This window comes from Petaurus breviceps, unplaced genomic scaffold (genome assembly GCF_028583685.1).
Source record: "Petaurus breviceps papuanus isolate PSGF00001 unplaced genomic scaffold, PetGlider_PUasm1.0 98, whole genome shotgun sequence".
NCBI classification, from domain to species: Eukaryota; Metazoa; Chordata; class Mammalia; order Diprotodontia; family Petauridae; genus Petaurus; species Petaurus breviceps.
This window is the reverse complement of record NW_027187460.1, coordinates 30,295,703-30,311,594: the sequence shown is the minus strand read 5'-3', so window position 1 is coordinate 30,311,594 and position 15,892 is coordinate 30,295,703. Positions and strand designations below refer to the sequence as shown.

The following is a 15,892-nucleotide window of genomic DNA, read 5'->3' as shown; positions in this document are numbered from 1 at the left end:
TATTTGATAGTACCTTTGGCCAAAGAAACTTCAGATCAGTTATGCCAAACCACCCTAAAAGTATTTTTTCCATTGCAGTATGTTCACTAAACTATTCTTTTTTAGTTTGTAGCTACCGTATAGGAAATGGGTCTTACTTCCACATTTATCCAGATATCTAAATAATGGGAAAACAATTTATAGTTGGCTGATTTAGAATGTTGATATCAACCCATTTTTGACTTAAAACACATAAAAGAGCAGAGAGCATTGAGTGGCTCAGTTCTAGCTCTTATTATCTGGTCTCTTGCTGACTGGTCTACTTAGCTTTGTATTAGAGGGGCCACTGTTTAATTTTCTCTTATGGATGAACTCTGGATTTGGGTGTATAAGAATTGAAGGGACTGGGTTCTTGAGCTTAATTTTTTGCTAGTTATTTCATTTGTTATCTCCACAGGACAGAGGAAATACAACTGTTTGAAACTTGTAAAAGGGGAGAAAGTCACATTTCTTAATATTTTAAATTGGGACTGAGTGTCATATGCTATAGATTATTAACCTATGATTTTACACTTGTAACATAATTTTTTTGTACCACAACCAAAAATAATGTACTTTAAAAATAATGTTATTTGCCTAAGTAAGGTTACCTTACAGTCTTTATAGAATGTATTATTTTCTTTTTAAAAGGACATAATGAACAGTGAAAAAAGTTATGATTCATTGCCCAATTTTACTGCTGCTGACTGTGAGTATTATTCATTCAATTATGTTGAACAAAGTAATGCAGAGATTTATGTATCTTTTTGACATCTTGAATTACTTTATTTGTTTAGTGTGAAACACTAGATCAGTTGGTAGTATTGGTTTTTTATAACAGCAGGATTCATGTTAGTTGTATTAAGTGGTTCATTTGAGGTTTAGTACTTCATCTTATAACCAAAGGAAAAAAAGAGAAATTAGACTGGGTGAAAGGGAATATATATATGTCCATATATATTTCTATATATGGCATCAGTGCGACTATTAGTAGGAGGTTAGGTTGTTTATGTATTTTTTAAAAATCTAATTTTGATATATTGTCAGGATATAATGTAACTCTTTTTTTTAAGAGTATGTTGGCTGTCAGGTAAATCTATCTAATGCTAGATATAGCTATATCACAGAATATATTATGTTCTTAGAAGTTCTGTAACTTGCTGATTCTGTTTTACCTGTACAAATAGACTAATCTTTCAAGAACAGTTTATTGCTCTCAGTGTACCTTTTAATATTTAGTGAATTTAGAGTTGTTTGAGAATCAGTCAAAAGAATGATCTTCAGAATAGTCCAAGAGCCATTTTGAGATTAACATTTCTTATTTTAGCAGAGTTTCATTCAATCCAGGAAGCATTTTTTATGTCCCTATGATGTGCCATGCATGCATTGTGCTGGTTGTTGGGGAACCTAAATTTCTAGCGGTATATAGGGACATGAGAAATTCTTTAGCATTTAGCCAAAAGAACAGTACATAAATGGGTTAAGTGCTGATAATTTAATAGATAGGATCCTTCAGGGTTTGCTTTAAAGTTCTAACTGATAAATAAACAAGGTGAAATAATTGTGTTGTCTATTGAATAAAAGTCTTTTTAAAAAATTTTACAAACACATTTGCAAGGAGAAGCAAGTGTCTTTTTTGGATAGACTTTCCATCTACTGACACAAAGACAAAATATAAGCAAGGTTTCTCTTTATTTTCAAAGAACATGATAATCAGTGAGAAAAACTATGATTCATTTTGTAGTAATATATAATTAATCCAGTTCCTATTGTTGTGGTTTTACTAATATAATTTAAAAGTAAGACTGAATTTTCATTAAGGGGGAATATTGAAATAAGCCCATTTAGAAAGAAAACAAGTGTATATAAAATGAAACGTAATATTGGATTTTAGATTCTTAGTGATGTTAAAAAGGCATGGTGATTCTTATTTTTTTAAGAATGCAAATAAAAATTAAGATATTGTTTACTATCTCTAGGTAAAATTTTTTGTCCAAGTTCAAAAGCAAACAAAAATAAAATATTAGATTTTGTTTTGAGGGGAGAGGTAATTTATAAAACTGGCTTCCCTTGGTCAAGAATTTGAAAATATCGTATATACCTTGTATCAAAAAATGTCATTCCCTAAAGAAGACTTACAAATCTAGACTAACATAGTAAATATAAATAGAGGATCAGAAGAAGGCAGAGGATTTTAGATAACAGAATCAAAAGGATTTTGAAAATAGAAGAGACCTCAGGGGTCATTTAGACCAACCCATACACTAACCAATAATCTTTCTTATAACATTGTCAAAAAGTGGTCATCCAACGTCTTCTTGAAAATCTTGAATAGTGAAGTCATTCTCTCTTAAAGCAGCTTATTCTAGCCCTGATTGTTTGGAATTTTCCCCCTTGTATCATTCTAAATCTGTTTTGTCAGAGACATTATAGTAGAGATTGCTTCCTATATGGGTTGGGGTCTTTGGTCACTGAGGTACCATCTGACTTTCAGATCCTATGATTCTGCTTCTTCAGTTTTCCCTTGTTCTATACTATGGGGCCAGAACAAGTGTAGACCTTTCAAAAAAAATTTTTTTTAAAGCAATTAGGGTTAAGTAACTTGTTCAAGGTTATACGGCCAGTTATTTCTGGGTGTGCTGCTAAGTATCTGAGCCCTGATTCGATCCCAGGTCTCCCGACTCTGGGGCCGGCACTCTTACTCACTGCGCCACCTGGCCACCCCGTCCTTTCAAATGTTTTAAGAAAATAATTATGCCTCCTGTATATGTTTTTTGAGGTAAATGGCCCCCATTCCCTCAGTTGATTCATAGAACTTGGACTGTATATATCTCTCCAATCCCCACGTCCTCCTAGTTGCCTTTCTCTGGAAGAATTAGTCTTTGTCAGATATTTTGTGAAATCCTAGTCTCCCATCAGATGTCATATTTAGTTCTCCAGTTCAACAAACATTAATCTCCTACTGTGTGTAAAGCAGTATACTACCTGTTAGATATACAGATAGAAATAGATCCTACCTACAAGGAGTTTACATTATATTAAAGGGTTACACACAGTCATTCAATTGGTAAACAGTAAGTAAATGCCTGCTATGTGCCAGGCTCTGGGCTAAGTGCAGTATATACAAATTATTCTTGTATACATGTATTCACATGTATAAATATATATATGTTGGTTATCATATATAAGAAAAACTTATTTGTCTATATGCCATAGTTATCTTCAAAACCTTAAGTACCATGAGAACAGGGACTTTTTTACCTGAACTTTTTGTGCCTGACACAATCCACTGTATTCAAATAAGTACTTAAGGGGCGGCTAGGTGGCACAGTGAGTAAAGCACCAGCCCTGGAGTTGGGAGGACCTGAGTTCGGTTCCGGCCTCAGACATTTAACACAAAAAACTAGCCATGTAACTTTGGGCAAGTTACTTAACCGGTTCCAATTGCCCCCCAAAAGGCAAAAACAGTCAAATAAGTACTTAATAAATGACTGCTGAATTGAAGACCTAAATACAAATCTGTACTGTAGGTGAACAACACTAACAGTATATTGTAGCCTGTACTAATAATGCTAGAATTCAGTTCAGCAAATAATTACTAAGTGCCTACTCTGTGCCAGGCAGTGCTAAGAACTTAGGCATTAAAGACAAAAACAAAAACTGCCCCTGCCCTCAAAGAGTTTAATTCTTCTGGGAGGAAGCATGAAAACCAGTAAGTAAATGCAAAGTAGATACAAAATAAATGGAGTAGTTTTTGGGAGGAGGTGGAATATTAATAACTGAAGCAGTCAAGAAAGACCTTGTAGAAGAGGTAGCATTTGAGCTGAGCCATGAAAGGAAGTAATTATTCTGCAAGACAGGTGAGGAGAGAGAGCATTATAGGCATTGCACAGAGGGACAGCCTGGAGATAGGAGGTGCAATATCAGATGGGGCATAGTGAGTAGACTGGTTTCATAGGAATATTTAGTCCGTGTACGGGAGACTTGTTTATTATGGAATCGAAGTGGTCAGACCTGTGCTTTTAGAACATCAGACTGGGGAATGGTTGTGGAAGGGGAGAGGCAAGAAGCAGATCAATTAGACAACTGTTGCAGTTGTTGAAGTGAGAGGTGATGAGTGTTTGAATTAGTGTGGAAGCTATATAAATTGAAAGAAGATGGGCTACACTTGTGAAGTTTGGATGACAAGACTTGGCAACTGATTTGATATGGGGAGACTCAGGTAAAGGTTGAGTAAATACAAGGATGATGCTGAGGTTTGGTGAACCTGGATGGTGGTGCCCTGAATACAAAAGGGGGCACTAGTACTAATAATAGTGGTATAATTTCATTACATTGTATTTTAAGTAGATATTAGTAGGCTAACATTTAAAGTATTTTAATGGGAAATCTGTGGTATGTCATGAGAAAGGAATGTGGCAGTTTAAGAAATATTTCAAAGTCAGTTTTGTTGATTTGCCTGGTGTGTGGAAATAAGGGAATAGGTGCTCTGCTTTGGAACCCTTCCTCCAGAAGATTGTAGTGTCTTGGGAAGTAAGTGCTCATGACTACAGTGTGGGCAGGTGTGCTCTTGCTCCATGATGAGAAATGGAACACAATAATTTGGAATGTTTCTCTTTCTCTGGAATTCTACCCTGACTAGGACTGGGAGTAGAGTCATTTTTCTTCCTTGGCAGCAGCTGCATGTTTCTCTCCCTCCCTCCTTTATCCTACATAGTCACTGCCATCAAGTTCCCATGCTAGTCCATGCTCATGTGAATCAGCTTTTCATCTAAAATGTAAATGAATCTCCTTATTTTTGTACTTACTCTTTGGGATATGAATGTAAAATAGGAATTAGTCATCCACAAATGAGGAAAACTTTTAATCCTTGGCAGTAGAAAAGAAAGCAGTGGTACAAATAGGACTCCCAAAAGAAAAGAAAGGAGTTGTATAGGGAACTTATTAGACTAATAAATTGAGGAAATACTATAGAAAGGCTTTATCCAGATTCCAGAAAAGCATTTAACAGTCTCTCATGGTATCATTATACCCTAAATGGAGAGATGAAGGATAGGTGATATCAGTTTAACTTACTGAGATTTGTAAATGATTGAATGACCGGACTTAAAGAGTAGGCAATTAATGGGTCATTTTCTGGTGGAACACCCCAGGAATCTGTCTCTTCACTCCATTCAGCCTTTTTATCAGTGACTTGGGCAAAGATAATATGCTTATGTTGCAGATAACGCAAAACTGGACTTGGATAGTTAGCAGATTAGATGATAGATTTAGTAACCAAAATTATCTCAACAGGTCAGTAGACCAAATTACAGTGATAGACCAAAGCTAAAAAGATGAAATATAATAGCAGTAAATGTAAAGTCATAATGTGGATCCAAAAAATCAACTTCACAAGTACAAGATAGGGGAATGGCTAGGTAGTTCTTCATGTGAAAAAGATATGGGAAACTTATTAGTTTACAGTTTGAAGATGAGTCAGCAGGTATAATATGGCAGCCAGAGAAGCTAATTTGATGTTAGGCTATATTAAGAGAGGCATTGTGTCCTGAACCGATGGTTCTGCTGTATTCTTGTCTTGATCAGACTACATCTAGAGTATTGTGGTCAGTCTTGGGTTTCACATTGTAAGCAGGACATTGATAAGCTAGACCCAGAGGTGGAGAACCTGTAGCCTCCAGGTCACCTGTGGCCCTGTAAGCCTTCAAGTGTGGCCCTTTGACTGAATCTGAACTTCACAGAATTAATCCCCTTAATAAAAAGATTTGTTCTATAAAACTTAGACTCAACCAAAAAAAATGCACCTAAGGACCTAGAAGGCCACTTGTGGCCTCAGAGCTGCAGGTTCCCCACCCCCGAGCTAGACTATGTCCAGAGGACTACTGCGGAGATGGTGAATGGATTGGAGTTCCTCTCCTATGAGAACTAATTGAAAGAACTTGTGTTTATCTTGAAGAGAGACTGGGGCTAGATATATAGTTCTGTGAATTATCTGCATAGAGGTGATAATTAAACTCATGGGAGCTAATGAGGTCACCAAGAAAGAAAATTTAGAGGATAAAAGGCCTAGGAAAGAGTCTTGGGGAAAGCACACACAATTAGGAGCCATGTTCTGGGTGGGTGTCCATCAAAGAATACTGAGAAAAAATAAACAGTAAAACCAGGAGAAAAGATTTCCCCTCCCCCCAAAATTGATGAGAGAATGTCTAGGAAGAGATTTGATCAACAGTGAAGGGGTGTGTGTGTGAGTGTGAAATATGATGATGATGATGATGGTGGTTGTGATGATGATTCAGGTTGCAATTTTTTGGGAAAGATGAGCGAGGTGCTAAACTCATTGAGAAAGGAGGAAGAAGGACCTGAGGATCAGAATACAATCCCTAATCTGGATAGACTGATAAATTTAGATTGTGAATCTAAAATGAGGAGAGGTTCCTGAGTGATGGTGTTTCTGGAAGTACCAGTGAGGTCTACTGTTTTCTGGCTGTCCTTCCAGTACTAGCATGTGTGCAGTGCAGCCAATGGTAGAAAGGAGGGTCAGGGATTTAGTGTAACTGGGGTGGTGCGGAGCCAGGTCTCAGTGATTGCTGTAAATGGAAGGAGCATGAAAGAGTCCTGGGAAGAAAGGAAATTTGTTCGTTTTGAAATGACAGTTCCAGAGGGCACAATGAAAGAGATTAGACATGGTTATGGGCTTAAGTTTAAGGAAGAGAGGGATAAAAGAACAGGAAGTGAGAGTTGGGGATAGCTTTCTCTTAGGTATCCAGACATTGATTCATCCAGAGATAGGACCAGAGAAACCTTTGGTGTGAAATTATTAGCTAAAGGGGTTGTAGTGAGTGATAGATAAAAAGTAAAACTAATAATTTCAAGATGAGTATTGCCAGCCAAGGGCCAAGGATGTAAGGCTTTAGTGACTCTTGCTTACTTTCCAGGGGTGGTGGTAGGGGGTAGGAAGTAGGAGGTGTTGTACCCTCCCTTGCTTGGTCACTTGGTTGGAGGATGGGCAACATAGGGTCCGTTAAGTTAGTGATAGTAGTGCAGTTGGGTCCCAAGAACCCCCTTTACAACATACCTGGCTTTGCTTATAAGGTAGCCCATTCTACTTTTGTCTGGTTCTGATTGTTAGGAGATTTTCCTTATATGAATCACAAATTTACCACTTTGTTCTAGTTTTGCCCTCAGGGACAAAGCAGAACAAATATAAATCCTCTTCTAAGTGCCAGCCCTTCAAATATCTATCATGTCTCCCCTCAGTCTTCTTTTTTTCTTCCAAAATTCCTAGTCTTCAGTTGTTCCTTATATAGCATATCCTTACTGCCCATCCTCCTCTGTACATTTTCTAGCTTATCTTTTTCCTTTCTAAAATGTGATGCCTATAACAGCACTGTGCTTCACATGGGATCTGAATATGTTTACCTTTTAGTTCAGTTCAGCAAACATTTATTAAGCAACCACTATGATAAGTGATGAGGATATGAAGATAAACCCTTGTAATCTTCTGAGGAAAGAAATTACATTTCTGCTAGTCTTGGGCACAGAAGAGATATGGACAAAATTGCTGTCAGAAAATTTGAAGCAGCAGAGCTGGCTTTTAGCTGGAGATCAAGCAAGGGTTTATGGAAGAGGAGGTGACATTTGAGAAGGGAACAATATCAGTAGCTGTATTAGAAGAGACCAGGTAGTCTAGTATCCTTCATTTGTTAGTGGAGACTTGGAGAAGGTAAGTGATACAGCCAAGCTCACATGTGAGGACAGAGCCAAGATTCAAACTTAGGTCCAGTGTGTGGAAGGGTGGAAAGGTAAGAGAAACCATTTAGTAGACTTTTAAAATAATGTATTGAGAAAAGATTAGGGCTGAAATGGGGGTGGAGAGATGTTGCTCTAGAAACAGAGAGGAGGGCCTGGTGCAAGAGATAATGGGAAAGTAAAATTGAAAGTACCTGGTAAGCTGGGAACTGTGGCAGATTTTATGGGGAAGATAAACTCATTGTGTCCCACACCTTTTTTTATGTGATCATATCCCTATGTCAGTCTGGTGAAGTCTTTGAACCCCGTCTTAGAATAATGTTTTTAAATGCATAAGATTTCAAATGAACAACATTTTTAATAGATGTCATCATGCCCAAATACTCATAATCTCCAAGCTACAAGGAATGGAAATTTTTCAAAATATAGAAATCTAGTGGAAGAAGTCAAGACAATATAGAAATGAAATGAGGTACATGTTATCGCCATCTTCCTGTCTCTTGTTAGAGTTGTCCCAAAGATGAGTTTATATCTCACCACTTTTATTCAGTTACAAAAGATTGTTATTTTGTCCACTTTTGTCATGGAATAAAAAATGTAAAAGAATAATAGAATAGCAGCAGACTTGTCTGCTATTATAAAAATAAATAATAAAGGAATAATAGCAGACTTGTCTCTCTGAATTCCATTGTAAAAGATGAGAATGAGATGAATCATAATGATCGTAATTATAAGTAATAACATATTCATATGGCACTTTAGGACTTACCAAACCCTTTATCTTGCGTGATCCCCACAATAACTTGAGGTAGGTAGTTGTGAGTATTATTATCCCTATTTTACAGATGAGGAAACTGAGGCTCAGAGAGGTTAAGTGACTTGTCCAAGTTCACACAACTATTTCAACTGCACTATGAAGTACTATTAGTGTTAGGAGAGTACTAAACTTCAGGTGTGTAGGGCTTTCACAGATTGGCATGGGAACCCAACCTCTGAATTCCAAGTTTCAAACAACTGGCTTAAATTAAAACCCCTTTCAAAAGCTGGAAGTTTTCTTGGAAAAAACTGTAATTTTTCTCTCTTCTTTCTCGTGAAATTAAGAGATTTTCTGCTTTTTAAAAATTTATCTCATTCAGAAAAATATTCAGTTATCAGAGTTGTTATGATTGTTATGAAAGACCTTTAATGTTCTCCTTCAAATTATTTCTTGCTAATTTGTCTTGATTTTAGAACTTAATATTCAACCGAGTATTCAAGGAAAAATAAAAGCTGAAAATAAATGACTAAGAATCATTAAGAGTATATTAATATTAAACATATATAAGGAATGTGTAATTCAAAGGTTCTATGTTTCAGGTCTAAGACTTCTTGGCATAGGAAGAAATCAGTATATTGACCTTATGAATCAGTGTAGGTCATCAAAGGTAAGTTTTTTTTTTCCTTTCTTCTGTGTAAAAACCCCCCTCTTACCAAACAATTCTGTTTAATATGGCTATTTTTGTAGTGGTAGAATCATAGGTTGCAGTTCCTTTTATCAAGTTAAAGTTTTTCAAAATACATATTTATGCAAAAAAATCTGATTTGTCCCCTACAATTAATTTCTTGCACGTTAGTGTGCTGAAAAACACAATTTTACATAGAAATGTTTAAATTTTTAAAAAAAGTTTGGATATTTGCATTTTTCTATTTCTTAATTTACATCTCCCCATTTTTTTTTTTTTTTTGCTTTTTTGGAGGGCCATTGGGGTTAAGTAACTTGCCCAAGGTCACACGGCTAGTTTTTTTGTGTGTGTGCATTTAAGTGTGTGAGGCTGGATCCAAACTCAGGTCCTCCTGACTCTAGGACCGGCTCTCTATTCACTGTGCCACTTAGCTGCCCCCTGCTCCCCATTCTTAATATTAGCTACATTAAAGAAGTGACTACATTTTCAAACAGTTTTCACCTAAATTTCTATATGTTCACCTAAAATTTTTTAATTGGGGTGGATCACTAGGAGTTGTAGAGAACCCTAGGAGGTGAAGACATTTCTCCTTTCAAAATACTTCTGATATACACATATCCAAACATACTTGTATGTACATATGCATGCCTACATATATAAATACTTAAATAATTCTGAATACCTCCTTGCCCCAGACCTTTGGTTTTATCCACATAGGGTAATGCTGATTTAGAAACTCTTTCCACTTGAGCCACTTGGGCATGGGTATCTCTTCTTAATGAGTTTGTCTTTGGGTGCTGATGCAGCTGGCTCATGGCCAGTTAGCTGTTATGTATTAGGGCCAGAACTGGAACCTAGGGCTTCTTGCCTCTAAATTTGGCCCTCTGTCCACTTCATGTTGTCTATCCAGAATACTTTGCCTATCCAGAATTCTTATTGTAACTTTTGAAGCACATTTTGAAATCAATGTATATTCAGCCTCCAGAGTATTCTCTTAAAGGAAGGGTAAGATACTTTCTTTTGGCGTAAGGGGAAGTCATAATTTTTTGGATAACTATGCAAGTTAAATGTTATCTCAAATGGACTGTGCCACTGCAGAAATTTTTCAGAAGGAAAACTGCTCGTGATCTTCTTCCAGTGAAGCCTGTGGAAATTACTATAGAGGCATGGTGGGTGGTTCAGGCTGGTTATATTACAGAAGATGATATAAAGGTAATTTTAGATATTTATTTTATTCCAAGTTCACTATAGAATTTTTGGTCAGATTAGTTTTGAATTAGCTATAAAAAGATATATTTCCATACTTTGTTTTAATTTTAATACTTAAAAAATATGTAATTTCATTTATAGTCTTACTATCTAGGCAAATTGCACTTTCTTTTTTTTAATTAGTTGATTTATTTTTAGTTTTCAGCATTCATTTTTATAAGATATTGAGTTCTAAATTCACACCCCCCCCCCCCCGCCCCAGATAGCCTGCAGTTGGATATAGGCTACAATTATATTATGCATATTTCTACATTAGTCGTGTTTTGAAAGAAGAATCAGAACGAAAGGGAAAAACCACGAGAAAGAAAAAGAGAGAAAATAGTATGCTTTGATCTGCAGTCAGACTCCATAGTTATTTTTCTGGATGAAACATTTTATTCTTAATAGGTGGGGTTCATTATATCCTGAGATGCCAAAATTCCATCAGCCTTCTGCACTGAGCTAGCTAGGCTGCTCCTTGTTGGATGGGCATAGTCTGTCATCTAGCCTCAGTATGTTTCCAACTTGGAAGTGCCACCAAAGACTGAATTCTGCTTTCTTAACCTTTGAGAACCTAGGTCACTTCCATGCTGTGATAAGGCATTGTAATAAAACTCTCTAGTTGTGGTTATTCTAATAACTCCAAGGAGATAAAACTAAAAGTCTCAGAGTAAATACTGGATTGTCATTAACAAACAGACAAAATAGCTTTTTAGGTCTGTATAGCAAGCTCACTCGAAATCCTCGTTGTTATGATTCTAGTTCTGGCAACCACATGGATAGTAATGTACACGATTTTGCATGTCCTATGGGGTGAAATTTATAGGACGCTGAACAACTGGAGCAAAGTATCTTAAAAAATAATGAACTCATAATTTTATAATCCTTACAGCTTTAGTTTAACATTTTAACAACAGTTTTTAAGAGACTTGTGGAGTCAATTTGGACAAAATTTAATGAAAATTTTATTATTTTCCTCAGATATGCACTTTGCCTGAGAAATGTGCTGTTGATAAGATCATCGATTCAGGTCCTCAGCTGTCTGGATCTCTAGACTACAATGTAGTACATAGTAAGTGGTTATTAAAACATTCCTTTAGGCAACATATAAACTTGTATTTAAGCATTGAAAGGTTTAATAGCATTTATTCACTGATTAATGTAGATGAAACTCCCGTTTCTTTAGACATTTTCTATGGGAATATGCTGCCAAATATCAAGCGTTCATTTTTTCCCAGTAGAACCACAGTAATTGATAAGGACTAGAAACTTAAAACATCATGAGAGAGATTTATCTAATTTTGAACATATTCAGAAAATTATTTGGTATGTAACTTTGGGCAGACTACTTAATCTCTCTGGGCCTGTTTCTTCATCTGTAAAAGGAGGGAGTTGGATTAGATGACTTTTAAGGTCTCTTCTAACTCTAAAACTGTGAACCTGTAATTTTAGGTATAAGATAGTCCCTGCTTGGGGAGATGAGAGAAACATATATTTAACAAATAGAGAACAATTAATGGCACTGTGCATTGGTTAGGGTTAGTGCTAAGTAATATAGCATTGGCTATAGATACCCTTGGAATTCAGAGTATTTTGGGGGATTTGGAAAAATAGTTAGAGATGAGTTTTAAGCTATTCTACTTGTAAGATTACAAATTGTTAAAAGGAGCAAGTCTGATATTAGAAACATAAACAATGATAGAAAAATCTCATCTAAAGGAACAAAAAGTATTTTTTTCTTAAGCTTTTAAATTTTGAGATGCAACATGGGGAGATAGTAACACATTGTTATTTGTAGTTTGTCAAAATGAAGAAGTATTTGTTAAATACTAAGAAAATTTTGTAAGCGTATTCCTATAGTAGGCAGAAATATTGGGCTTGCAGTCAAGAAGAATTGGAACTTAAATCTTGCCTCAGACATTTACTAGCTGTGTGACCCTGAGCAATTCGCTTAACTTCTCTGATCCTCAATTTCTGCAAATTATTTTCATTTCAATCTGCAAATTTCATCCTAATTTCATCTGCAAAATGAGGGTACTAGATTCAGTAGTCTCTAAGGTCCCTTCCAACTCTTAACCTGTGGTCCTGTGAGTCTATAGTTCTCTTGTATCTTAGAATCCAGGAAAGTTCTGGGTTAAACCTGTATGAAATGTATGCAATGATAGCCAGATATAAACTTTAATATTTGAAAGAATTTGCATAACGTATAATTGTGCATTTGTAGTAGAAGTTAGGAAGAGTAAAAGAGAATAGGGATAGGATTTCAAAAATCATTTGGACAGAGAGAGAGAGAAGGAACTTAAATAGTCTTTTGAAGCTAAATGAGCAAAATTTTAGTAGGCCTCTAAGTAGGCCAGCATAATTCTTGCCCAGTGCTCTCAACCTCCTTTTTAGCTCTGTATTCAGGCCGAGAGCTTCTTACTTTTCCTTTCAGCCTGCCAAAACTTTCACTACCTTCTTTGCTTTTTGGTTGTCTGTGTCTATTCAGTAGTGTTAACCACATCCCTTTGTCACTTTTTACCTTCTAGGTTACTGATAACTAAATTTTAAAAAACCTGTCACAGTTGTATGTAGAAAGTGTTAATAGTGTCATAAATAGACAAAATGAAAAATACTGAACACGTTTAAACTTATTTTAAAAAAATTTGAGTGCAAAGTGTCTGTGCTATCCTGCAAAATATTTTCAGTCTTTTGGAGGGGATTGGAGGGAGTAAAGAGAAGTACAGAAAATAGTTAATTTAGTTTTGTAAATCTAAAACAATGTATTCTTGTTTCTGTAGGTTTATATAACAAAGGATTTATTTATCTTGATGTACCCATATCTGATGACAGTTGTATTGCAGGTATGTATATGTTATTAATATAATACCTTACAACATTTATGAAGTGTCTGTATTGGATACTATGTGCAGAAAAATGTCTTAGGCACTAAGGGAGATAACAATATTTATATAAAAGATGGTCCTTACCCTTAGAAGCTTGTAGTCTATCTAATAGATGGATAAGATGCTAATGCAGATAGTTTTATACAGTAATACAGTATTTCATAATAAGAGCTTTGCAGAGTTACAGAATGCTGTATGAGGAAGCTTGAGGAAGACTACTGTTATTGATGTGGGAGGTCTGGAAGTCTGTGCAGTGGTCAGCCTTTGAGTTCTGCTTTCATAGATGAGTAGGATAGTTAAGGGGGTGGGGGACATTCTGATAACTACATTTCTCAATAAATACTTCATTTTCCCAATGTCTTAAGTGACTTTTATATTTGTTCATCTTATTTTTCCTTGGGATATTTTAATGTTTTTGTGTTTAATCTCTGTACGAGTTGTGGAGAACACATAAGCATCTTGGAGTAGTTCTGAATCACAGCTGTCAGGTGCTCTAACTCGTGGTAGCAATGCTGAAAATGGTTAAATTGTACTAGTCTGACATGATTTGACCCTGTTAGTGAAATAATTTACTTTGCTCATTTTCTACTTAAAATAATATGAAAACTTTGCTGTTCTTATGTGATTTATAGTTTTGGGTGGTGTTTAGGTGATAAAACAGATTTAACCTCATAAAATGTATTTAGACATGATTTGTATTAGAAGAACCACTTAGTGATATAAATATTCTAAAAAGGAGTTAGTTGATACTGAAAATACTTTCAAAACTTGAAACATAGGGAGCACAAAATCTGAAAAACCTAATGAATCATACCTACTCCAAGAGTCTAATTTAGATATTAAAGAATACACATTAGTATTTTTTGACTGCTTGGATACTGTTTGTATTTCACTGCCAAATTATTGTTACACAAATAGATTCTGATAATAACTTCTACCAAAATTGTCTTTCTCAATATTTTTGTATATTTGGGAACTTTCCTTATGTTTTTAACCTCCTTGGAACATATTTTCAGTATTAGTATCATTGGGCTTTTATAGTTTAGTGATTTTTCTACTAAAATTCCAAGTTATTTTTCATAAATGGGACTAAGTCACAGTTGTGACTGGCTTCATACAGCCTCCCAAGATTTGTCATTTTTGTATTTTGCCATATTTGCCAGTCTCAGGGATTTGAGATAGGACGTAGTTTCTTTTGTTTCTGCTGCCGCTGACCAAGCCTACTTCATGAGAACAATTAACTAGGAAAAGGCCAAGTCTTTCATGACATAGCCCGATTTTCCCTTGTCTCCACTCTTTCTCCTTAATTCATCTTGTACATTTTCATATTGTAAATCTTCCTAAAGCACATTTTTGATCATGCTGTATTCCCCAATCAGAAATCTTCAGTGGCTTTGCATATACAAAGCAATCCATACTCTTTTACTTGTCATACAAGATCTGTCATACTTTAGTCTTCACATTCCTTCTAAGTCTTATCTCCAGCTCCTTAACTTCCTCAACTCTCCACTTTAACCAAGCAAATTTTGTGAGGAAAGCACTTTGTAAACCTTAAAGCATTACACATACATTAGTTGTTGTTCATTGTCTCCTGAAGAAACTTGCTAATTTTCTACCTCTGTGCTTTTATTTCTGCTGTCCCACCTGGCATATCTTTTTCTTTCCTCCCTGCCTTTCCAGAACCTACCAGTTCTTTGAGACCCACTCTAAACCATGTCACTCAAAAAGCATTTCCATTCTGAAGTCTTCTTTTCCCTCTCTGTTCACTGGTAGCAGTTTTTTTTTTTCACTACAATTTATTTGAAAATTACTTCAAAACATTGTCAGCCCTCATTTTTGTTGTATGCTTATGAGTAGTGCTATGGCATACTTATGACTTTTGGGTTATCAAATAAATACACGTTAAACATTTTTACATCAAAATACTGTTGGCAGTTTATACTTTCAAGTTAAAATTCATTTTAGTCATAACTTAAGGATCAAAGATGTAAAATGGAAATGGGGAAACTTTACTGATCCAAAAAAGCCCCACAAAACAAACAGCTTAAGGGCATATACAAATAAAAATAAATTTATAATCAACTTGAGGATTTTTTTCCAAGAGAAAAATTTTAAATCTTCTTTTAAAATTAAGAACATATATCATAAAAGCTCAATTAAATAAATACAAAAACTGTTTCTAAATTATCGCTACTTTAATTCTAAATGATGACTACTTAAAGGATAGGAGAAGAAAGAGAGGGATAAGGAAACTAAGAGAGATATGTGGAAATAGATTAGGGGAGAAGCAGGAGAAAAGATTATTAAATGGAAAGAGTAGAGAGATTCTACTGTACAACACATTTTCTTCCAACCTAATCACTGCTCTGCATGACATTGACCTCGTTTTCTTAAGGCATCTGCTCCCTGCCTTAGACCTTATGCAGTAGTTGACCAGAGAATAATCCCAAATTCCACTGGAGCAGTCTTGATTCTCTGGCATCTTTTCACATAACATTTTCATAGAGGTAATGAATGACCTCTAGTAGTCTGTTTAGCATTTGCTTTTAT

At 35.5% G+C, this 15,892-nt stretch overlaps 1 protein-coding gene across 1 annotated transcript in view; it reads left to right on the top strand.

Annotated features, from left to right (window-relative positions):
- The window catches only part of FAM91A1 (family with sequence similarity 91 member A1), a 49,550-nt gene that overhangs the window by 7,068 nt on the left and 26,590 nt on the right, over positions 1-15,892 (top strand). Inside the window, exons 4-8 of the mRNA XM_069081048.1 lie at positions 670-727; positions 9,124-9,191; positions 10,308-10,421; positions 11,439-11,529; positions 13,238-13,300. Of these exons, the coding sequence (XP_068937149.1) occupies positions 670-727; positions 9,124-9,191; positions 10,308-10,421; positions 11,439-11,529; positions 13,238-13,300 (394 nt within the window). The remainder of the gene's footprint in view (positions 1-669; positions 728-9,123; positions 9,192-10,307; positions 10,422-11,438; positions 11,530-13,237; positions 13,301-15,892) is intronic.